The sequence below is a fragment of the Juglans microcarpa x Juglans regia genome, chromosome 2D (genome assembly GCF_004785595.1).
Source record: "Juglans microcarpa x Juglans regia isolate MS1-56 chromosome 2D, Jm3101_v1.0, whole genome shotgun sequence".
NCBI classification, from domain to species: Eukaryota; Viridiplantae; Streptophyta; class Magnoliopsida; order Fagales; family Juglandaceae; genus Juglans; species Juglans microcarpa x Juglans regia.
The window spans coordinates 37766133-37791785 of record NC_054596.1 but is presented as its reverse complement, the minus strand read 5'-3'; the positions used below and the strand labels follow the sequence as shown (position 1 = coordinate 37791785).

Here is a 25653-nt window from a genome sequence, read left to right as displayed (position 1 = left end):
TCAAACTAAACTGCTTAAATTCTTACTAGTTTTATATTTTTACTTCAAAAAATTAAATAAAAAATAATTCAGAGAAAAAAGGATTCTGTAGTGTTATATATATATATAGATATATATATATATATATATATATATTATCTAATGAGTAATTGTCTTCCATTTCTATACTCGTATGTTTTATGAAAATTGCATGAAATAAATAAAAAATTGAAGAATATTGTGACGACCCTATGTCGCCTTGAGAACCATGCATGACCCTTGATAATAATTTGTGATAACGACCCGGTCTTATTTATTTTTACAGATGAAATAAAATGAATTAAAATTAAAGTTAAAAATTAAATAAAATATTATTTAAATATATTTTTTAATAATATTTTTATTTTAAAATTTGAAAAAATTAAATTATTTATTTTATTTTATATGAAAATTTGAAAAATTTATAATAATTAGATTAGATGAGATGAATTGTAAAAATAAACTAAGCCTAAATGAACAAATACCGCAACGTTCACTTAAGACTGTGTTTGGTTGCAAGACTTAGCTGAATTCAGTTTAACATTCAAATACCTAACTCTCAAATTACTAAATTCATCTTAACTCAAAACTTCATTACACATATGATTCACAATTTTTTTCAACTTAACATATTTTTATACGCGAGACTCATAAACTTTTTTCAACTTATTGTAAAAAGTATTAAATTCATCTTAATATCCAAACACACTTTAAATTCAATTTAAATGACTCCATATAATTTCTTTTATTACCTAATTTACTATTATTTATAAAAAATTAAGCTCAACTCAACATTCAAACACATCCTTAAATGTTCATACGATCGCTCGCCACTCAAAATACTACGAGCAGTATTTGAATTTCGACGTAATTGAGTCGCCTTGTATGACCACGGACCATCGTCAAGCAAAACTAAAACCAGATCAGATAAGACCGTGCACCGTAAATATAGGGTACGCACGGATCCGTAGGGACAGGGTACTCTCCCTGTGTCCGAGATCACCGTTAAATATCCCACTAGGCCCTCTTGTCCGATTGATCTAGGCTCTAGCTGTACAACGGAGTTTTACTAATCAACTATTAAAACGAAAGAAACGAAGATCTGCGCAACTCTCTCTCTCTCTCTCTATCTCTCTCTCTGAGCGAGTTGCGTCAAAGCGCGTGGCGGATCTCTCCGGGGGCATCACCGTCACCTGCAAAGGCTGCGGAACTAGAGAAGCTTCTCCATCTGTCGCAAAATTCAGGTCTTATTTCCTCGTCAACTTTCTAGGGTTCTAAACTCGTCTTAGCTTAGTCTACTTGTATCGTTCGACTCTTATTGTGCCCGGATTGCTCAGATCCGTCGGTTCATAAGGTTGAATTTCTATATCAGTGTCATTCGATTTTACCTCTGGTTGGCAAGTGACGAAATGTAGGGAGAGCAATGATAATTCCGATTCTCAATTTTATTATCGTCTTTTTTTTTTAACCTTCGTTTACGTTCTTAGAAATTGACAAAAAAACAATGCTCAACTGTGCGTTTTTGCGACTTCCTGTCCTGGTCTACTTGAGTTATAAATGAAAATAATCTAGTAAGAGATAAAATTCGGAGTTATTTGTATATAGTTTGGTAGTTTCTCGAGCAACCAGACACTAGATTATTGAACTAATTGTTCTTGGCCAGTAAATTCGGTGCCATTTTGAGAAAACTTGAGGAGCGGTCTAATTTAGCTTATTGGCTGCCCTTTTCTGATTCTTTTGTGGTTGTTGTGATGGTTGTTGTGTCAGTTGTTCTATTGCTGTTGCTGTTATTGTTGTTAGTGTTCTTTTATAAATTTTGGTTTAATTGGAGTAGGAATTGTGATGGCTAACCGACTGAAGGAGGATGAACGAAATGAACGAATCATACGAGGCCTGCTCAAACATGCTGAGAATCGGAGATGTATCAACTGTAACAGTCTGGTATGCTATCTGTAATGACTAATTCCTGAGAAACTTATTTTCCAGAGTCTTATGTTCGAGATCTGCTTTGCTGTATATCATCGAGTATTTAATGCAATTAGATTCTTTGTGATTAATTTTACATTTGGTTTTGTCTAGTTTTGATCAGTTGTTTTATTGTCTTGTAAAAATAATGTAAAGTATCTCTAAATGACCTGCCATGAACTAGTGAGAAACCAAGTGTGCTCAATGTTATCAACTGCAATGATGAAGCATTAAAACCTTTTCTCGGCTTTGTCTATTTGTTAAATTTGTTTTTGGAATAAACCTTCTATTTCAGTATTTATCGAGCATAAATAAACCTTCTATTTTTAGGCTTTACCAAGATTGATAAAACTATAGGATACCTCTAGAGATTCAACCAGTAATGAGAAGGACTTTAATACATTACTTACCTGGATATCTTTATTGGACTAAATTTCCAAGTGCAAATGAAAGCTTTATGTTTTGGGATCTTTTTCCTTGTTGGGGCAAGGGAATTTCGACCTTGTTCGCACTGAATAGTGTGCTTGGAGTTCGTGTTTCCCTTAATAAGTCATCGAATTTGGTGCATTTTGATCCCTAGTTACTATGGGGAACAAAGGATGAAATATAATCGATTCCTCTAGTTAAGTGGTTGTTGCTTCTTTTTATTTCTCCTTGGGAAGTTCCAAATGTTGGAGCACAAAATTAACGAATTTTCTTGAGATCGAGGCCTCGTTTACATTCAAAATCCACCTCAACTCATCTCATCTCATCATTACAACTTTCTCAAATTTCCACACAAAATATAATAGATAACTCAACTTTTTCAAATTCCAAAACAACTTTCCCAAATTCTCAACAACTGATCTCGTTTCTCATGCATTATTATCATATTATTATTATTGATGTTGTTGTTGTTGTTGTTCTTATTATTATTATTTATACTTCCTGTCTATAGAGCACACAATGAAATAGTGTTTTTTAGTGGTTAATTTTTTTAATGGCTACTTCAATCACATCCAACCTCAAAACTCCAGAACCTCCTTGCCCCCAAAATTATGTTTATGGAAATTTTTATCTCTAATGGATTTTTATCTCTAATAGCTTCAAAAGTGAAGCCAAGGCTTACCTATAAAAAAAATGAAGGCAAGGCTTACTAGAATTTGTAGATGATTGTTATCTGATTCTGCACCTATTTCTAGAGCATGGTTTTGTTGCATCTTTTATTGCTTTGAAACAATAGAACTGCTAACAGTATTGGCTTTTTTAATTTGAGAGCTCCTCGATTTTCTTTTTTTGACAAATAAACTGAAATTTTATTGAAACAAGTAAATAGGTGTGGCCCACCACCCAAGTACATACTTATATATATATATAAAAAAAAAAAAAAAGGTGTGGCCCAAGTACACAACAAGTATATAAAAGAGAATGCCTAGTTACAAGTTAGGAGCTAGAGATGGACGAATTTTAAATTAAATGTTTGCCTTTGTACACTTGGTGCATTCATTTTTTTTATTTGATAAGTATCTTTTTTGATAAATAATTGAAAGATTTCATTAATTAATGCAAAAGGTGAAGCCAAGTAAAAGAAAATATACAAGAGAAACACCTATTGGCAAACAGGCCTACTACCTTCTTGGTATAATTAAGCCAACCCAATTTGATTGAAAACGTCATTCCACATGGCCCTGGTAGTCTCACAATGGAGTAACTGGTGCTCTACATATTCCCCACTCTTTTTGCACAAGCACGCCAATAGGTCACAATGGTACGATGCTTATTTAAATTATCTATCATAATACTTATAAAAACAAAATTTAAATTATCTATCATAAGGATCTTCCCTAATGAGGCTATCAAAGCAAAAGAGCTGCTTTTAGAGGCACTTTAGTCTGCCTGATAATCAAAGAGGAGGAGTTATTATCCTAGGGTATACAGACTTTATAGGAAGATCAAACAGTAGAGTACATGAGATTGAAGAATTCTATGGAGGCATCAACTGCCTAGTTACGAGTTGCTTTGAAAAAATTAGCATCTCTCGTAGCCACTAAAGAAGTCCAATAGCTTAACCACTGAAATCTCCTGGGCTCACTCGACACTAGACACTTTTGGGAAAGCATCCTTGAGGTTCTTGTTACAACTTACCTCATCATAAGTGATGCCAAAATCTAGTCCTAGAATCATCACTCACCTCAAGGCTAGCATGAGGCTTCTATCTCATGTTGGTGATGTCAAAGTCACTTTCCTAGAAAGGTGCAATTGAACAAAGCAAGTTCTGAGCTCCTAAACCTCCCTTAAAAATTGGAGAGCACACCTTGGGCAAATTTACTATGTGATATTTTGTGGTAAACTTTCTATGATTGCTTGTTTTCTGCAATCTTTGAGTCTTTGTGCACTGCATTAGATGTTTGAAGTTTTGTTGATGTTACTATGGACTTCAAAGGCGCTTACATTATTTCTCAACGGAAAAGCAGATATATGGTCTGTTTTACTAGTGCTACTTTATCTTCTGCTAAGCAGGGGCCTCAGTATGTTTGCACAAATTTCTGGACATTTGTTTGCACAAACTGCAGTGGAATACAGTAAGTGCTCATATATTTTGCTGCATATGATGCTTAAATTTCTTCTCTTTGTGTGTGTGGATAGAGAGAGAAAGTGTGTGTGTGACTGAATTTCATACCATTAATTTATTAATTGGGTGATAATTTTCAGTCGGGAGTTCACACATCGAGTAAAATCAGTATCAATGGCCAAATTTACTTCGCAAGAAGTTACTGCCCTTCAAGAAGGGGGAAATAAGGTAGACTTGCTCGACTTCTTCTCAGATCTCTGGCAAATGTTCTTTCCCTTTGTCTTTTGATCTTCTCAGTTTCTCATCTATCTTCTATTCACAGCGTGCAAAGGAGATCTATTTTAAAGAATGGGATCCACAACGTCATTCTGTTCCTGATAGCAGGTTGTTACTCATTTATATCATGCTCCATTCATATATGTTAAAAATGCTCCTGTTCTGATTCAAAATTCTGCTGCCAGTAACGTTGAGAGACTTCGCGACTTTATTAAGCATGTGTACGTGGATAGAAGATTTACAGGCGAGAGGAGCCATGACAAGTCTCCAAGGACAAAGACGGTAATGCCTCTTACTCTCGGTTTGTAATATCTCCAAGATATTATTTTGTATTGTTTGTAAGTATATAATAGTACTAGAAATTGATTTAATATATAGATTTACTAATACATAGTGGGATTTGTTTTAGATGTCATTGGATCTGTTTTCTCAAGTGTTTTCCCTCCTTGTACATCGCAAAAAAAAAAAAAAAAAAGAAGAGAAGAAAAAGAAGAGAGAGAGAGAGAGAGTTTTCTAGTGTGATCAATGAGCTCTAGGTAAAAAATATTTTCTAGTGTGGTCAATATGCTCTAGCTCAAATTCAGGGTGCAGGTTGAGTTATTGGGTTGAGGATTTGCTGTGTATTTTTTTTTTCTCATCAGTCTTTTTTAGTACTTGATAAGTAAAAATATATTAATATCAATAGGCATAACCAAGTACACAGAGTGTATACAAGAGAGAACACCTCGCCCATAATTGAGAGCCCCTAAATGTACATCGCCCAAAGAGGGAGAAATTATAAACCTATCCAATATACACCAAGCCCTATTGGGACAAAACACACATTCCCAAAGCAAAGCAAGTCACTATAACTACCACAATCCTTTGTCTCCCACACAATTATACTCCACCCAAATTATCCTACAAGGACTGAGGAAGGCTTTATGCCTTCCCTTTTGTCCTCCCTTGACTTGTACTACCTCCCTTTGCGTCGTAGTTGATTGCCCAAGTAAGACGCTTTAACTCTCTACTCTTCTTAAATCTTGATTTTGTTTCAAGCGAGTGACCTGCATTAAAAAATATATATATCTTTTATAGTTTTTCGAGTCTACACTTTGAGAGCAAAAGAGTCTGACTAAAACCTGCAAGTGTGCTTGATTAATTGGGTTTGCCTGGGTAGCTCAAGATAACTGGATTAGATGTAGATAAAATTTTATTTCAAGTTTCAGGTCAAATAAATGTGAAAGCCAAACTGTTTTTGCTATGTTTCAAAATGTTTGCAAAGAGCATATTTGAATATTTGTCTGTGTGTGTATGCGTACTTTGGGCATTCTATGTGTATAATGCTTTTGGTGTCATTGGGTTTCTGTTAGATGTTATTGGATCTGCCCACTCAAGTGTTCTTCCTCCTTATACATTGTGTATCAAACAGGGTGAGAAGGAAGATGTCTATGAAAGCAGGAGAACAGATGCATATCAAGGAGGGTCTCGAAGCCCACCATATGAGGATACATTTGAACGCCGTTACAGTGATAGGTCTAGTCCTGGTGGAAGAAATTATGATGAAAGAAGAAGTCCTGGATATGATCAAGAAAGTAGGCAATACGGTGATTATAGGAGAAGTCCCGTTCGCCCTGAGGTTGTCAATGATTGGCGTCGAGAGGATAGATTTGGAAATGGGAGGAGACTCGAAGACCGTAGGGAATCTGATGGAGATACTAAGCGGGAAGGCAGATCACCTGATCGACCTAAAGATCTAAATTCGTCCAGTCCCCCTATTGTGCGGCCCGTGAGAGAAATTTTAGGAGATAATGTATTACCTCTCCGCATAAGTGAACCTCCAAAAGCCAATGGTGGCAGGGCTGCCGATGGCTCTGCACATACGCAGGTGAGACTTCTTCTCAATAAAGCTGCCTTTATCTTAATTTTATGATATATATTTAATAGTCACTCATGCTTAGGTGTCACTCTTGTATATGCCCCGTGTACTTGGGCTATGCCTATCTTATCATGAATAGAGCTCTTTGTTTACTGATAATATATATACACACACATATATTTTATTCCTTAAAGCTTGAGTTTTTTGTAACTCTTTGATTTTTGGTCGGTGATAGCAGTATCAGTATGGTCTAAATTTGCTGAAGCTGTTTTTTTTTATAAGTAATAATCTTTATTGATGTGAATGAAATTAGGCAGTGCCCAAGTACACAGGAAATATACTAAGAGAGGCACCTAATTACATTCTAATAGACTAGAAAGAAGATAAGAACTCATGAACATTCCCTCCCCTCAATACAATAGCAGAAAACCACTGGAAAATAGAGAATACAAAAAAGTTCCAGATTTCCCCCATTGCACGCTCCTTGTTATTAAAACATCTGTCATTCCTTTCCAACCATAAACACCACATTAAGCACAAAGGAATCATCCGCCACACGGCTGCTAATTGGGCACTACTATGAGACCTATTCCAGCATGCTAATAGGTCCACCACACTCTTGGGCATAGCCCAACTTAGCCCAGCTCTACTAAGAATACCAGCCCAAAGCTCCCCAGCCACCTCACAATGTAAGAGCAAGTGATCTACCGATTCTCCACTTTTTTTACACATGTAGCACCACTCCATGATCACCATACCTCGTTTTCTTAAATTGTCAACCGTCAATATCTTCCCATGAGCAGCTGTCCAAGTGAAAAAAGCAACTTTAGAAGGCACTAACACCTTCCATATACTCTTCCATGGAAAGAAAGTGGGCTGTAGGACTGTCAAAGCCTTATAGAAAGATTTAACAGTAAACTTCTCTTTCCTCGTGTGAGTCCACAACATACGGTCTCCCCCATTGACCCCTAGCTTTGCTGAAAATAAGTAACTGTAAAACTCTGCCAGCTCTTCTAATTCCCAGTCCTGAGCATTTCTTGTAAAAGTAGCATTCCAAGTGACCATCCCATTGGCACGACATAGAACTTCTGAAACTGGGGCTTGCTGATTTCCAGCCAAATTAAAAGCACCTGGGAAAGCCAGGCAAAGAGGACTCTCCCCACTCCATACATCGAACCAAAAGCGGGTACGTGTTCCATCACCAACCTCAAACTTAAGATGTTTTTCAAAGGTATTCCACCCCTTCCTTATGAATTTCCACAGGCTTACTCCGTAAGTCCCCCTACCCTCCTTAGAGCACCATTCCCCCCACTCACAACCATACTTATGATCAATAACCTCTCTCCACAGCGAATTCCCTTCCTTATGATACCTCCACAGCCACTTCCCTAAGAGTGCCTTGTTGAAAACACACAAGTTTCATACCCCTAACCCCCCATTCGCCAATGGACAGCTCACCCTTTGCCAACTCACAAGGTGAAATTTGGATTCCTCCCCCATACCACCCCACAAAAAAGCTCTAAACAACTTTTCTAACCGGTTTGCCACACCCACCGGTAATGGAAATAGAGAAAGATAGTAAGTGGGAAGGTTGGAAAGAGTGCTTTTAATAAGGGTTAATCTCCCCCCTCTCGATAGATATAGCCGTTTCCATCCTGAAAGTCGTTGCTCAACCTTCTATACCACCCCATCCCAAATGCTCTTTGCTTTGAAAGACGCCCCTAAGGGGAGTCCAAGATATGTCATAGGGAGAGAGGCAATTTTGCAACCTAGTAACTCCGCTAAAGAGGCTATATTGTTCACCTCCCCCACCGGAACCAGCTCCGACTTCCCCAAGTTCACCTTGAGTCCCGAAACAGCTTCAAAACACAACAAAACTGCCCTTAAAGCTTGAATCTGGCCACTTACAGCATCACAAAAAATGAGCGTATCATCTGCAAAGAGTAAATGCGAAATGGAGCTGGTATTACTATTGCTGTCCACTGAAAAACCAGCAAGAATTCCCCCCCTTACAGCGGCCTCCACCATACGACTCAATGCCTCCATTACAATGACAAAAAGGAAAGGGGATAGTGGATCCCCTTGTCTCAAACCCCTGGAAGATTGAAAAAAACCACAAGGTCTTCCATTGACTAGGACCGAAAATCGAGCGGTTGAGACACAATGTTTAATCCAAGCACACCATCTATCCCCAAAACCACATCTTCTAAGCATATAAAGGAGAAAAATCCCAACATACATGGTCATAAGCTTTCTCCATATCGAGCTTGCAAAGAACCCTCGGGGTGCCCTCTCGCAACCGACTATTCAAGCACTCATTTGCTATCAACACTGAGTCCGGGATTTGCCGCCCCTTTACAAATGCATTTTGAGGTTTGGAAATGAGTTTGTCCATAACCAAACTCATACGATTAGCTAACACCTTTGATATGATTTTATAAATCCCCCCTACCAAACTAATAGGCCGGAAGTCTTTCAATTCATATGCACCGGCTATTTTCGGAATGAGAGCAATGAAAGTAGCGTTTAGTGACTTCTCAAACTTTTGACTAGAATGAAAAGTATGGAAAATCTGCATCACTTCCTCCTTCACAATGTCCCAACTCTCCTGAAAGAAAGCCAAAGAGAAACCATCCGGACCGGGTGCTTTGTCTCTGCACATACTTTTCACCACGAGATGCACCTCCTCTTCATCAAAAGGCCTCTCCAACCATCCAGCTACATCCAAATCCAATTGAGCAAAGGGTAAACCATCTAGTTTGGGGCGCCATTCTTCTTTTTCAGCAAGGAGATCCTCATAATACTGCACTATGTGGTCTTGGATTTCTTCAGAAGAATGTAACACATTAGGACCAGAATGGAGTACTTCAATGGCATTGTTGCGCCTATGTGAATTAGCCACCTTGTGTAAAAACTTAGTACATTTATCCCCCTCCTTCAACCAAAGTGCCCTTGATTTTTGCCTCCAAGATATTTCTTCTAGCAACAATACTTTCTCAATTTCTGTCACCACCACTTTCTTCCGTAATAAAGAGTCTGCATTAACTACCCCTTCCTCCAAAGCCTGCAGCTCATCCCAAAGGATATTTTTCTGCACTTCCGTATGTCTAAATTCTTCTTCATTCCACTTCATCAGGTCATACTTGAGAGCTTTAAGTTTACCCGCCACTATGAAACTAGGGGTACCCTCAAAAGAATAACTGTCCCACCAAACCTTTACCTTCTCCGCAAATCCTTCAACTTCCAGCCACATATTCTCAAATTTGAAGGAGCGTCTACCCCCACGAATACCACCACAATCAAGCAAAATTGGGAAATGATCGGAACAAACACGTGGCAGCCTTTTCTGACATAGGTCCGGAAAATGCATCTCCCAAGAAGAGGAGACTAGAAATCTGTCCAGCCGGGACCCCCCTCGGCTATTGGACCAAGTGTAGGCCCCCCCAACCAGCGGAAGATCCACAAGATTCAGATCAAAGATCAACTCTGAAAAGGCTTCCATTGCCCCTGACGACGTAGAGGCCCCTGCCCTCTCACTAGGGAACCGAACAATATTAAAATCTCCGCAAAAAATCCAGGGTAAATCCCATAAGGAATGAAGACCAACCAATTCCTCCCACAAAAAGCATCTATCTCTTTCTACATTGGGCCCATACACACCCGCTAAAGCCCACAACCACCCATCCTCAGTGTTCCTAAAAGATACAGCCATTGTGAATTTCCCCATGCAATTCTCGACCATCTCCACCACACGCTTATCCCACATTACCAACACCCCTCCCGAAGCCCCCAATGAGGGTAGAGAACACCACCCCACAAAGGAACAGCCCCACAAGCTTGGAATTATGTATCTACCAACGCCACACAACTTAGTCTCTTGAAGGCATACAATGTCAGCCTTCCAACTCCGAATGAGGGATCTAATACGGAGATGTTTATTCACGTCATTGATCCCCCTTACATTCCATGAGAGGATTTTAGGTTTCATTAAATAACGAAATGCCCTTACCCTTCAACCTCTCCCTCCCCACACTTCCCTCCTTGTTGTCGTAATTAATAGAGCATTTGAGACGTTTCAACTCCTGGTCCCGTTTCAATGCTGATTTCAGAACCGTAGGTCTCCCTGCCTCCATTGCAATCAACAGGGCCTTAAATTGTTCTTCATACCCAGCAAACGAAATTCCCACACACTCTTGAACTTCCTCTACTTTTTTTAACAGCCAATCGTCTGTTATATTGTACACTGGCTTTGGAGAAATAATACGTAACGGGATAGGACTTTCCAACTCATCCTTATCGCCCTCAAAGCCGCTGCCCATGAAGTGGGGTCCATCAAGATCAAATTAGCTTTCATTTGATTGTTATGTTGTTTGATCCATTACAATCAGTATATAGGATTATGAATACTCCTCGTCTTATCACATAACATTCAAGTTACATATCATACCTAAAATAGGTTATGGGTTTTTTTACAGCTTCCTTGCTAGCAGAAAAATTCTAGAGTGCGATCACTAATTAAAAATAAAAAGGAAATCTATTGTTGGTCAATGAGCTCTAGCTCAAAGGACATCTCCTCCCTTTGTAAATACAGGGTGCAGGTTGAGTTCTTGGGTTCTAGATTTGCTGTTCAATTCATAGTTGGATGGGGAGGATGATGTTGCTTCCTTTAAATTGTTCATGGATGAACTTTTTTTAATAGGTAAATATGCAACTTGAGTACCATATGGGATTGAGCCAACGACCTCCCCCTCCATCTCCTATTGTCACTTGAATCTATTGGTAGAAGTAAAGAAAAAGGCTATATTTATTTGTTACCTTATATGGAGTAAAATGTGTCTACATGTGTATACAGCAATCCATCATCTTCATCCTTAGAACCCTAAACTTTTGTGCTCTTTTCTTAGGGTTTTGCTATTTTCTTCTGATCCTCTGCACATATATGGAAGTAGGTTATTGCTGTTATTTGTCTCATGGAAATGGTGCATTTTAAGGGTGCGTGTGGATGTTGAGCTGAGTTGAGATGAGTTGAGTTCTTTATAAATAATAGTGAGTTGAGATGGTTGAGTAAGTTTTGTGAGGTCCACTTAAGATGAATTTAGATGCGTTTAGATGTTAAAATGAGTTTAGATATATTTATGGGAATTTGAAAAAGGTTGTGGGTCCTGCGTATAAAGAGGTGTTGAATTGAAAAAAGTTGTGGGTTCCACGTGTGAAGAGGCTTTGAGTTGAAACGAGTTTAGTGATTTGAGAATTGGGTGTTTAGATGTTAGACTCAACTTAAATTAGACTAAACTAAGTTGATCTCAGTAGAGTCCAACAACCAAACGGGGCCTAATTGTTCAGATTTAAACTTATGGTATTAAAATATTCATAGAGTTGTACCTTACAATGCTCTAATGTTAAAGACTTGATGGCATACAATGTACCTGCTCTCATTATGCATAATGATAGTTATCCATATTGAAGGCCATCTTATAGTTATCCATGTTTTGGTCGCTAGGCGTAGGATAGTACCTCTGTTTTAAGTGACATCAGTTTTAGTCACTAGAAGTTTGATTATATTTCCCTACTTGTCTGCAACTTCATCTTCAGCCATTGTACTGAAGCATTAACCATTCCACATGTACTGGTTTTGCATCTGTTGCTGTTTAGAGTCTGTTATTTGAATTCTCTGCACTGTGGTGTTCACTTGACGTTGTCTCTTTATTCAAATTTTCATTGAGAAAATATATGCAGACTTGAATCTGTTATAGCTTTGAATTACAGAGAACCACATCTTCCAGTAGCTTGGGATCCAATACTGGGAATCCAGCAGAAGTCAAAGTTGAAAATGCTGGAAGCTTAATTGATTTTGATGCTGATCCTGAACCTCCGGTTGCTCCAGCAGTTCCACAAGTACAACAAACTTTGATGACTCAACCCACTGCACATCCAGCAACTTCTAACAACGATAATAATTGGGCCTCTTTTGATATTGCACCTGAGGTGAAAGTCTCTCAGACCCCTTCAAATGTGAATACATTGGAATCTATGTTATCACAATTATCAGTTTCAGCATCTGTGCCTGGTCATGCTTTTGGAACTCCCGGTGGTGCTGGTTCTCTGACAACTGCACCCACTGGTAACATGACAATGTCACCTCTCAGTGGTGATTTAGTTGCTGCACCTGTAGGGAATACACCTGCATTACCCTTTAGTGCCAGTGCTCCTGTTGCTGTATCCGTTTTGTCGATGTTTCCCCCTGGTGGTGTACCAGCAAATTCCCCTGGCTTGACACCAGTCAATGGTGGTAACCCTGTTGTCGCAGTTCCAGGTTCTGGGCAAGGGCCTAATATGCAGCATCAACAGGCTTCTTTCTTCACTGCTACCGGTAGTCAGTCTACTGCTCAGCAATATATGCCATCAGTTAATGTAGCTTCGAGCAATCAGGTGGGCTTATGGCGTGGTTTTCATGATTTTGTTATTGTGGTTCCTATAAAATATTTTTTTTTCTTTACCTCGTTGCTTTGTTGGGAATTGTGCAGCAGTGGAATTTATCACTTACCAGTAGTGCACAAGGCCCTTCAAGTACTCCAGCTCCTCAAGTACCACAAGCTGTCTCAAATCTGGCACATGTGCCCACTTCTGGTGATGTGTCTCAACCTTCTGTTTTGGAAGTAAAATCCAATGCAAGAAAAGAACTGCCTGCGGTAATTGTCTCTAGTGTTCTGTTTGACTTTGATGTTATTTTTATGAATGCATTACTTATGTTTCAATAAATTGTGATGTGTCTGCAGGATCTTTTCGCTGCAGCCTATTCACCCTTCCCTGCATCAGTTCCAGCATGGCAAACTGGTCTACCCCCTGGTATGGGGTTCAATATGCACTATACCATGGTAACATCAAATCTCGATATTATTATGTTTTTCAAACAATGACATGTATAAATCCCTTAAGCGAATCACTAATGCTTGAGTTTCTAATCATTGGTGCAGTCGGTGCCCACTTTTCAACAGTCAAAATCTACAAACCCGTTTGACTTCAACACTGAACCACCTCCAGTTCAAGCCCAAACTGTATGTGATTACAACTAATTTGAATGGATTCCATTCTCTGCTTCCGGTTTTTCATGGTCTTATTTCAATTCATGGTTATGCAAATGTTTAACACTATAGCTGGTCTGAGTAAACTTGTGGAGAGGGTGATTTGAACTGGCTATAAATTTATAAAAGGATGCTCAGATATTTAATCTCTATTAGACTGTAGAAATCTCTATATTATGCCACACTTGGAGATGGCTAATTACTTGAAGAGTGCTTGATTTGACTTTCAATTTGGTCTACTTAGTAGGGGAGAGATTGAGAGAACTTAGGGGGAAAAAACAAACTAGCTTGGTCTACATCATCAGTAGCTCATCGGTTCATTTGATCTGTTGGGTCGAATTAATGCCAAAGAGCCTTTTTTCTGCTGTAAAAAGATTTCATTTCCTTGTGTATTTCTTGTGTTGCAGTTTCCCTCCATGGCGTCCTTGCAAGGTGCTCTACCAAATGTCCCACCTGCATCTGGTTTCATGCGGAATTCCAGCTATGGTACTCCTTCAGCATGGTTGCCTCCACAGGCATCTCCGTACACATCAATGTTGCCTCCGCAGGCACCATCTTACACATCAGCAATACCTCCAAGTATATACATCATTTGGGAAAAAAATCCCCACCATGCTTATGGTTTCTATACCCTTTTTTAAAAAAATATATTTTTAGCAAGTAATGCTACATATGTGATCTTTTATGCACTGAACTCTACTTTTTTATAACCTCAGGGGCATACATGGGTCAACAAGTAGCTAGTAACATGCCACCTCCAAGGTAATTGCTTCTTAAACTATAATGTTAATGTTTAAAATTATTGGTTGGATATTGACAGCATGTGGATTCATAGCATTCCCCTGGAGTTATGATTACTTTCCTCATTAATTCACAGTAAAAAATATATATATATATATATATTGTATTATCTATTTATGTCACCTATTGAGGTTTTTTGAGTATCCTTGTAGGCATCAAGGAGTAGGGGTTTTGGCAATGATGGGGCTGCTTTTGGCTCTTTAAATATGGATCCGCAGCAGGCTGTAAGATACTCAGCTCCTGCTACCCCAAATTCCTTCTCGGCTGTTGGTGGAAACCCATTTGGATGAGGATGTGAAAAAGAAAGCTTATCTGACTCCATTTAGTTCAATCATCATCTTATTGCTCCCTGTCAAGTTGCCGGGTGGAAAGTTTTGGTTTCTATATTGTGGTAGTTTTTTGTGAAGATAGCCAGCCAAAGAAGATATTTGTTCTGTCCCCCTGCATAAAAGTCATGTTCAAATTGGCCGCGTAGGATTTGTTTGAATGCTGTAGGTTGAGGGAGGGAGGTGCAGAAGGCTACCGCCCCATGGAGGCACGGGGTATATATTTTGCGCGGCCATGGTGCTAATTGGTATTTGTGATGTTCCATTGCACAATACGTGTGTTTGTTTGATGCACTTAGAAGAATCTGTATCATTAATTCTATCATCCGAGTCTTTGCATTGTTGTGTGATTTCGCAATCTCTTTCATTTGTGATCAGCTGTCCGCGTCTGTGAAATTATATGAAACAATAAATACAGTGATGGCATAGTATATTAGTTTGTATTATATTATTATCAAATAGTGAGATGTTTTTCTTCCGGTGACAGTTGGTTTTCTTGCCTATATGGTGATTATTTAACTTCACTGAATCGGGACTTTTTGGATCTGAATCATACGCTTGAAGATATTGACGATTTAAAATAGTCTAATGTATAATACACTTTTAAGTTCAATGCCAAGGTTGAAAGCCTTCACCTATTATTCTGTGTATCTCTCTGTCCAAAAAATATGGTTCCTCTTGTGTCCCTCTGAAGTTTGGAGAAATTAGGAGAACTCGTAGTGCGGTTGAAGGATTCCTTGAAGGGTTGATCACCAAGTAACTGATCTCTGTTGTCTGCCATTTTTAAGTGGCTATTGAAATTGCTAGATTGTTTATGTTATAGGTAGGAAACTTGTTAATGTTTATTTTGATATTCTCTACACAATGAAAGAGAAAGGATATACTTCTTCAAGAATGGATTCCATGATTCTCAAACCAATCGGAAGTTGGCGTCTAGATGGTGGTTCCTCTTCAGGCTTAAGGGATTTACCTCGCTTTGGATTTGGCTCTGTCGAATGGTTTGTCCTTATTCAAGCATCGTTTGTTGTAATGATTGTTGTAATGATTTAGATATAAGTTGAGATGGTTTTAGATGAGTTGAATAAAATATTATTAGAATATTTTTTAATATTATTATTATTTTGAGATTTGAAAAAGTTAAATTGTTGTTTATATTTTATGTGAAAATTTAGAAAAGTTGTAATAATGAGATAGTTTCCTAATCTGAGATTGTAGTGTGGCCTTGTCTGTTGTTATATATTGACTAGCAGAGGTTAGTCCTGCAGTCCTAGTGCCGCAATTTGTTTGTTGTCCAGTGTTAAGTTGTGTTACTTAGCTCGCAGTGGCTTACAGTGTTGGGACTTGCAGTGCTGTTGTCGTGGCCTGGCTGATATCTTCTGCATTTTTTTTAATTTGTAGCATTGCATTGTTTGATTTGGCAGGTCAAGAGTAGCCCTTTTTTGTACCCTGCCAACTCTATCGTGTAAATTGAAGAGCATTATAGGGGGTAATGCTCACATGACGATATATTTAGGTTCTTTTTCCCTGTCAAATGAAGTTGACCCTCTTCCAAAATAAATCATAATATTAATTGGAGATTTTATTTTTTTAATAATTAGATTATTTAGTCTTAAGAGTGCATAGGTCCTAGCTTTTTGTTTTTTTATTTTTCAATAGGTACTTAGAATAACGAATTAGCAACACTTCCCTCTCGTTAGCCAGAATTTTTTTTTTTTTCCCTCTCCTGGAGCTTGGTCAGATTTTCAATATTAGTGGCTGCAATTCGATTTAGTAATTTGCCTAGGGGCAATATTTCATAAAGGAAGAGGCAAGTAGCTGATACTGATAATTATAATTAGGTCAGCATCTAACCCTTCAAACCAATGAAACAACTTTTGTGACAACACGTCATGGGCCAACCCCTCTTTTTTTTTTTTTTTTTCCTCTGAGTAAAAGGAAAAACATTAGCAACTGAGACCCTATGGTTACATAAAACATGCATTATGCTCTGACATTACTGTATTTACAAATAACACAGATCTCATCACTCGAGTGATTTGAAATAATTTGGGTATTTTTTTTTTTTTTTTTTTTTTAATACCATTTGCATGGTGCCAGAAGATTGAATATCTTCTTCGAGCGGAACTAAAAGAAATCCAGTCAATACCTTTATACGCAGGTGGTGGCTGGGTTGCTCTGGCCTGAGTCTTCTTGAGTATATTGCAATTCCTTTTACTATTTGGCAAGGGATGAAGGATTTCCCCCGTATGCCAGATCAATGAATGGGCAGTGACAAAAAATCTAAGGACATTTCTTTAACATCATGCGGATTCAGCTGTTTGTCTGCTCTTCCATATGATTGGAGACACCAGCATCCATACTGCAAAATATATTTAATCTTAAGAGTAACTACTCTCCCTTTCAATTATTATGTCATGCAGAAAATATATTTACTTGGACAATATGATCATCATCCTCAGAATAGCTTCTTGTTACATTCAGTGATTGTTTTAAGTACTTACAGTAGACACAGACTGCCAGCCACTCATTAACGATTCTGACCCATGTGCTGGTCCAACCCACGTCAATAGTCCACCTGTACAAAAGCACGGCTCAGTCACATATAGTTTCCTTCCAGCAATCAAACTTATGTTGCCAAGGATTAGACAGACTGAAATCATGGTAAACTTGCTAATAATGAATTTCAACAAACAAACAAAAAAAAGAGATTGAACTTTGGGAGGTATGGATTTAGAAAGAATCCTCCTCCTTTTGGCTTTACTTTTATTAGTTATTTTACAAAAATATCACTCATTTAAAACATGGTTTTGTAAAGGGGTTTACGTGCATCATTTTCCTCTTTTGTTAATGGTGCATAAACAGATAGAATATATACTGTTAAGAAGGCAAGAATTTGGAATTTTATGCAATCACACAAAGGTTAATTGGATATTAAAATTCAGATTAGCAGGGTAATTACATTTGTTACCTGTAAACTACCATCCATTTTGTCTACCTTCAACTGCAAAAAGTTTTAACCACCAAAAAGTTGCGATGTGCATCTTCCATTAAGATCGGTCCAATTGAGATTAACAAAAAATAGACCATGTGCAACAATGTACCCTTTTTGTATTTCGGGGGTACAATTTCCTCATTTTTTTGTCATTTGATTTCAAAAATAGGATATGGTTTTGTCTATATATAAAAATACTAAAGATTATATGAGGACTTGAACTTACTTTTTTATAGCATGATGGGTATTCCAACCAATTAATAGCATTGCAAAGTACATTGCTCCCGTGGCAAAGACAAAATGAAAGAAGCCATATCCATATGGAACATCATCTTCGGCTTGCGTCTCATCCTTTCTGAACTGCAGCTGAAGTCAGATACATCTTGGTGGAAATACTCATATTATAAGAGTAGATTGGAAAAATGGATCAAACCTGAAAGCATTGGGAATCTATGCCTGTCGAAAATGTGGCAATAACTATTGCAAGCACAGCAACAACAAAGCTCTGTCAACGTATGCAGTCATCGTTACATTAGGATAAAAAAGAGCATGACATTGTTACAATGAAAAATGTAAAAACAAAAGGTTTGGCAGGGTAGGATGAAATATACTAGCCAAATTCAAAGATTGATTTATTATATTACAAAAATTATGAGATGCTTACTGTATGGTGTTTTTGATTAAAAAATATATAGAAATCTCATTCATAGATTTAGTTTGGTTTGCGTGTCTGCACTTCACATAAACTATTTGCTACATTGCTAAAAAGCCAATCAAACAGGTTGATTGAAAGATGATGCACTAGCCGAAAGGAATTTTGATAAAGACAGGCAATGCCCAGGAAACAATGAAGATGTATTACTATGATGGTAAGCCAGTCTGTCCTATCTGAAGCTTCTGCCTTCCTGATGCAATTTTCCCCTGCTGGTTCACTGCAAACATGGAAAAAGTGTAAAATTAAGATCTCAAGGTGACAGATTTTCTAAAAGCAATAAATCAACATAACTCACAAATGAACCCATATAAAGATTCTGTTTAATTGAATTAAACTGGATTATTTAAGCAATGTCATGCATGAATGAAAATTTCTTTTTGGCAATTAAGAAGGCTTTCAGCATACAGAATCAAACAATAACATCTAGTTTAACTAAAAAGAGATTAGACATGCCTTCTAATTGCACACCAACAGATGAATACCACATAAAGCCCCATGAACCCTGGTGTCAAGATGCCAGCATTCACCTGTTTTCAGTCAAAGTTTATCCACGCGCACCAAGTTAGGTTGGAAGATGAATGAACAGAAAGGCAGAAAGGTGATCAGAACTTACTTTCGGATGAAGAGAGACACTGGTCATTAGTTGGAGGAGTACCAAGGTCCAGGTAATGAAAAAAATGTTGAGGAGGCAAGATGGCTCGGGTGTATACCAAATATACATCAAAATGATCCCTACCAAGCACACAACATATGCAGTAGTTGCCAGTAACATCACATAGACTTGGCTGCAGTGATAAGAATGTGAGAAATCTGGTAATCAATATCATTTTCTTTGATATCTTGCAAGCCATACAAAACTTCCCATTTTGCAAACAGCATTATCTAGTGTGTGACAGCTGAAATTGGCAGCATAAAATTTTTTAAGTCACCTACAAGTCTTTTAATCACGTAGTCTTGGATGTACCAAAGACTTGTGTAAGCAATTGTAGAGTTTAGTAGGTAAAACAGCAAAAACATATTTGTTGTCTCGTCATTTGCCCCACTGGGGAGGCTCAATGACTAGTCGTATATAAGTATAACCAAACATCAAGATCATAAAGCGCAGCAATGATGGGTACAGAATAACCCACAGTACTAGATTTCTACACAATAACTGAAGCACATTAACTGAAAATGAGAATACATCAATGAGGGCTTGGAATGATTGTTTGAATGAAGAGTCTTACCATCTTTCTGCATTTTTGTCAGGCTGACAACAATCGTTCAGCCACATAATGAAACTAATTATGCTTGTCAGCTGAATGAGAAGAAAGACCCTGAAATGGATTTGAAAAAACTTAATTAAAAAATCTCCGAACAATTTAGTGACTCGACCAAGATAAAATACTTCTGTCTTCAACTCCTAGTGCAACACATTCTATATACATGATTTGAATGCAGGATAATATAACGGGAAGCATAGATACCCGGCTCCAAAATGGGCAATCTCCCCTGCCAAAGGGAAAAAATGTGTCAGAGGCATGACATTGGTAAACTAAAAAGTGCAAAAAAATGAGGTCTTTTATATAATTAAGTTCAAGAAAGAAAATTGGCAGACTGGCTGGGAAATATGATTGCACTAACCATAGAGCTGAATAATGACAGAAGGAAGCAAAAAAGTGATAGCGGTGAAACCAATCCACATGACGATCTTGGCAAACCACCATCCAGAATGCCATGAATCTCTGGACTCATTCAACTTTGTGGTGCCAGCTGTTGAAAGAAACATTGTGATAAAAAATGCCTGATTTCGTATTAAGGCTCACTTATTTTTTAGGTAAAAAATGATGAAGATTACAGGACCATAGTCCTAAGATACAGACTGCACGAATGGATTCAAATCATTCTCTCATCAGAAAGAATAAAAATAGCTGCTTTTTCATCACAGAAAATCGCGAGACAAGCTATATTTGAGAACTAACGTGAATTCCTTGATCATTACTGAAAGGATACAAAGCACCCCAAGCTCACTCGCAAAACACCTTCAGCACCCAAACAGTCCTTGGCACCTTTGCATCCTTCTAATTCTGCACCCACGCCAAATGTGCATCACCATCATGTACTAATGATCAGGTCAGCATAGAAATATGTCAAAGTGGTCTATATTTTTTTACTCAAGGACTTCACCAGCTTTATATCAATATTATAGGAAAACGTGGGGCATAAAAGCTTCCCTTTTATATGCCCAGCCCCATTCATGCGCATAAATTCACCAGACATGTTAAGCGTGCATTTCAAAAAGTGCCTCTCAAATGTGGATGTTATGAATGTGCAATCCAATGGCGTTAAATGCCTACAAGGATGCCCATTTTGCAGCCAAGAGAAGGATTTAGATTTATTATGCACAGAACAAGCCCGAACAATAAGAACAGGCCAAAAATTCTTAAGAACCACTGATCAAAATCATCAAACACGTCAACATCTAAATGTAGAAGCAAAACTGAAGAATAATAACTGGTCATTGTTATTTGAAAGTAATATACACGACACATGCAAGTTTCTCAAGCGATCTTACTCTCCATTTCCGTCAAGGCATTGCGGCCATAATCCCGAGCAGCCCATGCTAGAAGGGTTGCAACTAGAAAAATCAAGCCGTAGACATATCTGGCCATCCAAGGATTGGAACCATTACGGAACTGGCGAAACCATGAGGAATCCTTGAACACGCCGTACCTTTCATTGCTGCTGCTTTCACCACTCTCCATTGCTTCCACTTCTACCCGGCAATGCTCTTTGTGACAAAGAACCTAAAATGCAGCAAACGAAATCCCTAACCAGTTTTTCTCATCCAGCTAGTTACTCTTTCTCTCTGCATTGCTTACGAGACCGAGTTACACTTACCATCGGATATTTACGCACCGTTCACCTGCGCATAAAAAAAAAAAACTAAAATTGAATCACCACCATGTACATAAAAAAGAAGCTGCCCACGTGGAGCTTGAGCCCGCAAATTATTGTCTTAAAAAAATTTATTCATTATTTATTTTTTTATCATATTTTCATTAAAAATATTAAGAGGAGGATGGAAATTGGTATATATTCATAAGTTCATTTCACGCAACAAAGCCTACATGATCCGCAGCTGGTCTACATCTATGAACTTATGCATCTATTCTACTCATTATACTCAATCTGAGCAAATATTTTATAATTTATCTCTGACCCAAAAAATAAAAACAATGAGAACATAATTGTAGTGTTTAAACATGTGCCGGCATAATCATCGGGGTTATTGTAGCACCCCTCAACGCAGACACTCTCACCCAAACAAGCACGGAGACGAATCCCCATATGAATTTATTTTCCGGATAAAAAGGATTACTACTTCTTACTATTCTTTTATTATTTTATAGTGTATTTAAGATTTTTATTTTTTTATTATTTTTTAACATTTTTAATATTAAAAAAAATTAAAAAATATACATAATCACTTTCTTAATTATTAAAAAAAAATATATATATATATTGAAATAGTAGCCCTATCATTCTAATTTCTCTTTATTTTCCGCCATCACCCCAGATACGCGCAATGCACGGCAGCAGACTATTGATTTGATGGATCTAATCAGAACCGTTCAATCCACTCAAGCATGCGTGAAACGGTTGCCAAGTCCCAGGTCTGAAGGCATTTGATGAGTAAACGCTCTTTTCTTTTAATTTGGGACCCACACTCACGCAAAAGAAGAATCAGAATCTAATAAATTTCTCCTCAGAACTATTGAGCTCTACGGGATGCGTGCAGGCTTGTTGATTAAAGTTACTGTTTTCTCCCTCTCTGTGCCGTACCGGAATTTCTTCTCCGAAACCATAAAAGTTTTCAAGACGATTATACCCTCACCTTTCGAGCCGACTCACTCCCTAACGGAGTTGGTTTACTTTTCAGGGGTAAGCTTGGTCGTTTGGTCATTACACTGCGTTTGAGTGGGGTTTTTTCTGCTTCGGCCTGTGTTCAGCAGAGGAAAGAGACCGAGAAAGAAAGCAAAGTGATTCCTTGTTAATCTATTCCTTCGCAGAGAAATCATATCCCCCATTCAGTGAAGAGAAAATGATAATAAAAAAACGGATAACTCTCAAGTATTTTGTTTATTAGGCTAAATTGAAAAACATCGGATTCGAAACTAAAATAAATCGAAGTTTCCAGTTCAATCTTGTACTATTTTCCTTCAGTTTCGCAGAAACGGAGCATTATAAAGGACAAACTGCATCTTAAATACGGCAGAGAATTAAAAAGAACGAAGCAAACAAACTCTGAGATCGATTAAAGGAAGGAGCATGTAGGTAATACTGTGAGGGAAACATGAGAGAGAGAGAGAGAGAGAGAGAGAGAGAGAGAGAAATTGCCTTCAGGTCTAATTGACAACATTTTTTTTTCTCTGACGGATACCGAAGGAGTTTGTGAAATCAAAGACGATTATGGAAAACGCATTGACAGAAATGGAAGAAGACGTACCTGTGAAAGATGGAGTGATCCAAAGATAGAACAATGGACGTTTCTTCAAGGAGCTAGACTCTGCTTAAATATTTCCCGACGGACAAAACCGAGAGAGATTTTCAGAGTTCTCTTTTGATCTTTGTCTTTGAGGCGCTTTTAAACTGATTTTCATAGAGAGCGAGAGAGACAGAGAGATTACTTTTTGGAGGATTTCTTTCCTTTCTTTGGTCACTTGTTTTTTCCCGCCGTAAGGGTCTTGTTTCCTCTTCGTACCGTACCTTTTAAGTTATATATGAGAGATGAATAATCATATATACGAGTCGCGGAGTTGCATGATGATTTGAAAAAATTAAATAGATATGAAATTTATGTAAAAATAAATAATTTTTAAAAATAATTTTTAAATTTTTTTAAATGATTGTATGATATTTGTATATTCTACGATTATACATAATATTATTTTATTTATTTATCTAAGAGTATAACTCTTTTTTAAAAAAAAAAAGCTAATTAATTAATGTTAAAATACTAATTAATTTAATTTAATTTAATTCATCCTAACAAAATGTTGTTATCTCACTTTCATTTCATTATGTAAGACATAGCACATTTATTATTATTAAGTGATTCTTATATTATATCTTACATAATGAGATGAAAGTATGACATATAACATTACTCTTATTAATAAGGGCTGGTAGGAAAATTTTCAGACTCCAAATTGAATTTGGAGGTGGTTGAAAAGATTCCCCTCATTGCAAACGAAGGTTTTGACTCCAAAGTCCAATAGATGAGAGAGAGAGTGGATTATTAATCAAACTCGAAATCGGTTTTTAAAAATTATTTCATGAAAAACTTAAATGGCGAGAAGTCATGGATGGATGCTAGGGGTGGGTAGTGGGGCCCCACCTCCGCTACCCCGCCCTGCTTCCGCTCCGCCCTCGCATGGTGGGGCGGGCAACCCCGTTTCGCCATGTGGGGGCGGGGCCTCCCGCCCTGTATCTAGAGCCCCTAGCGGGGGGCGGGTGACGGGGAGGGCCCAACCCCGTCCCCATTTATATATATATATTATATACATATATATAAACATAAATATATATTTATATTTTACAAATTGTGTATATATAAATATATATTATAATTTGTTAGACTTGTTCACAAAATATGCATTGACAAATTTAAAAACTATATAGTTTAAAAATTAATACACTACAATTCACATAAAATATGCACTAGCAAATTTAAAAATTATATAGTTTTTAAATTATAGTCATATTTACAAATTTTAAATTTATAATTTAGATCTAAAAATGTATTTTTAAATTACTTTTACACTTATTTTTAAATAAAATAAATTAGTATTTTTTTTAAGTGAAAAGAGGCGCCGTCCTGCATTCCGCTCACTGAGGCGGGGGACGGGGGTGAAAACCCCACCTCCCGCCCCATGCGGGGCGGGGTGCGGGGAATGGGTGCCCCCGTCCCGTAGGGGGTGGGTAGCATCCCTAATGGATGCTCCCTCGAGGAGATAGACCTAAATCTGTAATCTCACCCTGATTCCTCCAAAGTCAAGGTAGTATCAACTATCAAGCCATGCATTGACAAAAAATTAGTGGGTGAGTCTCCAGATCTTCTCCGGAGTATTGTTGACCTAAAGACTCAAATTTATCATGTCCTCAAAGTCCACTCAACCAAATTAATAAACACTATTTTATAACTAATTCATAAATAAAATAAATTTTGCTCCATTTAATATAATGTTTATATATAGTTCACTTACAGAAATATTGACAAAGTTTGTATGCAACGCCGAAAATACACAAGGGTTGAATGAATTGCACATCAAATAATAGTTTGATCATTCATGCTTGTCAACCAAAAATATTTTTACTTTTCTTTAACATTATATACAAACCTTTTTTTAGAATCCAAATTAATCTCTATCTCCCAAAGCATGAAATTTTATCTTATATTTAATCACTTTTACAAAACCATCACTTTAACAAACATATAATACATCTTAATTTAATTTATTTTTCTCCAAACTTCTCTTATTTTTGTGAAATTATCGCTTGTCTCAAAACTGGGTAGGAAGAGATATATTTTATTAATTATTTTAAATACACTCTTCTTTAATAAGTAAACTCAACATGTAGAATATTTAGTTAAATGAGATAGAGTGTAAAGCCATGATTCAAATTCAGAACTTTATCTGTTTTAATACCATGAAAATCACTACTTAACCCAAAAGGTTAATATAATAGAAATAGATAAATTTAATCTTTTACATTTGTCTTAAAAAATTTTCCTTTAGATTTTCCTTAAACTCCTACAAAGATATAACTTCTCTCTCATTGACCAAACTTTCAATGGCCACTTTTGCCATTGAGGCATCAGCTTCCACAACTACCTTTTACATATTATATGTTGTCTTGTATTTTGTCTCGTCTTTTAATAAACCATGCATGCACAAAGGCATGAAGATTGCCAAAAGAGCAAGAGTCATGCAAACAAGATAGATCAGAATAAACATATAATAATATATGATGGTTAATTCATGGTGACATATAATAGGGTTTATTGTGCATAATTAATTCATTA

At 37.3% G+C, this 25653-nt stretch overlaps 2 protein-coding genes across 6 annotated transcripts; one reads left to right on the top strand and one right to left on the bottom strand.

Moving 5' to 3' along the window:
* The first annotated feature begins 926 nt into the window (after positions 1–926).
* Positions 927–15363, top strand: LOC121248765 (probable ADP-ribosylation factor GTPase-activating protein AGD14). 3 transcript variants are annotated; one of them, XM_041147321.1, is made up of 14 exons: positions 927–1262; positions 1850–1959; positions 4483–4544; positions 4675–4762; positions 4857–4918; positions 4996–5092; positions 6222–6677; positions 12435–13097; positions 13196–13357; positions 13445–13543; positions 13643–13723; positions 14158–14329; positions 14467–14512; positions 14704–15363. In XM_041147321.1, the coding sequence occupies exons 2-14, from the start codon at positions 1861–1863 to the stop codon at positions 14753–14755; spliced, it is 2139 nt and encodes a 712-aa protein (XP_041003255.1). In that variant the 5' UTR covers positions 927–1262; positions 1850–1860; the 3' UTR covers positions 14756–15363. The 3 variants fall into 3 exon arrangements, with proteins under 3 accessions (XP_041003255.1, XP_041003253.1, XP_041003254.1); XM_041147319.1 differs by having other exon boundaries at positions 930–1262; positions 1853–1959; positions 13193–13357; XM_041147320.1 differs by having other exon boundaries at positions 930–1262; positions 13193–13357.
* Positions 15364–16696: 1333 nt separating this feature from the next.
* Positions 16697–23325, bottom strand: LOC121250820 (probable serine incorporator). Of its 3 annotated transcripts, XM_041150048.1 has the most exons (14): positions 23074–23324; positions 21297–21489; positions 21139–21227; positions 20577–20650; positions 20208–20367; positions 20051–20075; positions 19811–19900; positions 19198–19369; positions 19038–19111; positions 18732–18801; positions 18303–18374; positions 18096–18229; positions 17379–17452; positions 16697–17236 (listed from the first exon to the last, which is right to left on the bottom strand). In XM_041150048.1, exons 2-14 carry the CDS (start codon positions 21326–21328, stop codon positions 17178–17180), a joined length of 1125 nt encoding a protein of 374 aa, XP_041005982.1. In that variant the 5' UTR covers positions 21329–21489; positions 23074–23324; the 3' UTR covers positions 16697–17177. The 3 variants fall into 3 exon arrangements, 2 of the variants coding, with proteins under 2 accessions (XP_041005982.1, XP_041005981.1); XM_041150047.1 differs by having other exon boundaries at positions 21139–21489; XR_005937857.1 differs by lacking the exon at positions 16697–17236 and having other exon boundaries at positions 17433–17452; positions 18096–18224; positions 21139–21489; positions 23074–23325.
* Between the last annotated feature and the right edge of the window lie 2328 nt (positions 23326–25653).

Bases quoted from the DNA above. Each gene is read 5' to 3' on its own strand.
- LOC121248765 (XM_041147319.1), top strand. From the start codon at position 1,861: ATGGCTAACCGACTGAAGGAGGATGAACGAAATGAACGAATCATACGA. The intron at 4,545-4,674 runs GTAAGTGCTCAT...GATAATTTTCAG, and splicing joins ACAAACTGCAGTGGAATACA to TCGGGAGTTCACACATCGAG. The intron at 4,763-4,856 runs GTAGACTTGCTC...TTCTATTCACAG, and splicing joins TTCAAGAAGGGGGAAATAAG to CGTGCAAAGGAGATCTATTT.
- LOC121250820 (XM_041150047.1), bottom strand. From the start codon at position 21,328: ATGGAGAGTGGTGAAAGCAGCAGCAATGAAAGGTACGGCGTGTTCAAG. The intron at 20,368-20,576 runs GTATCCTTTCAG...ATACGAAATCAG, and splicing joins GAGTGAGCTTGGGGTGCTTT to GCATTTTTTATCACAATGTT. The intron at 19,370-19,810 runs GTAAGACTCTTC...TTATCACTGCAG, and splicing joins GACAAAAATGCAGAAAGATG to CCAAGTCTATGTGATGTTAC.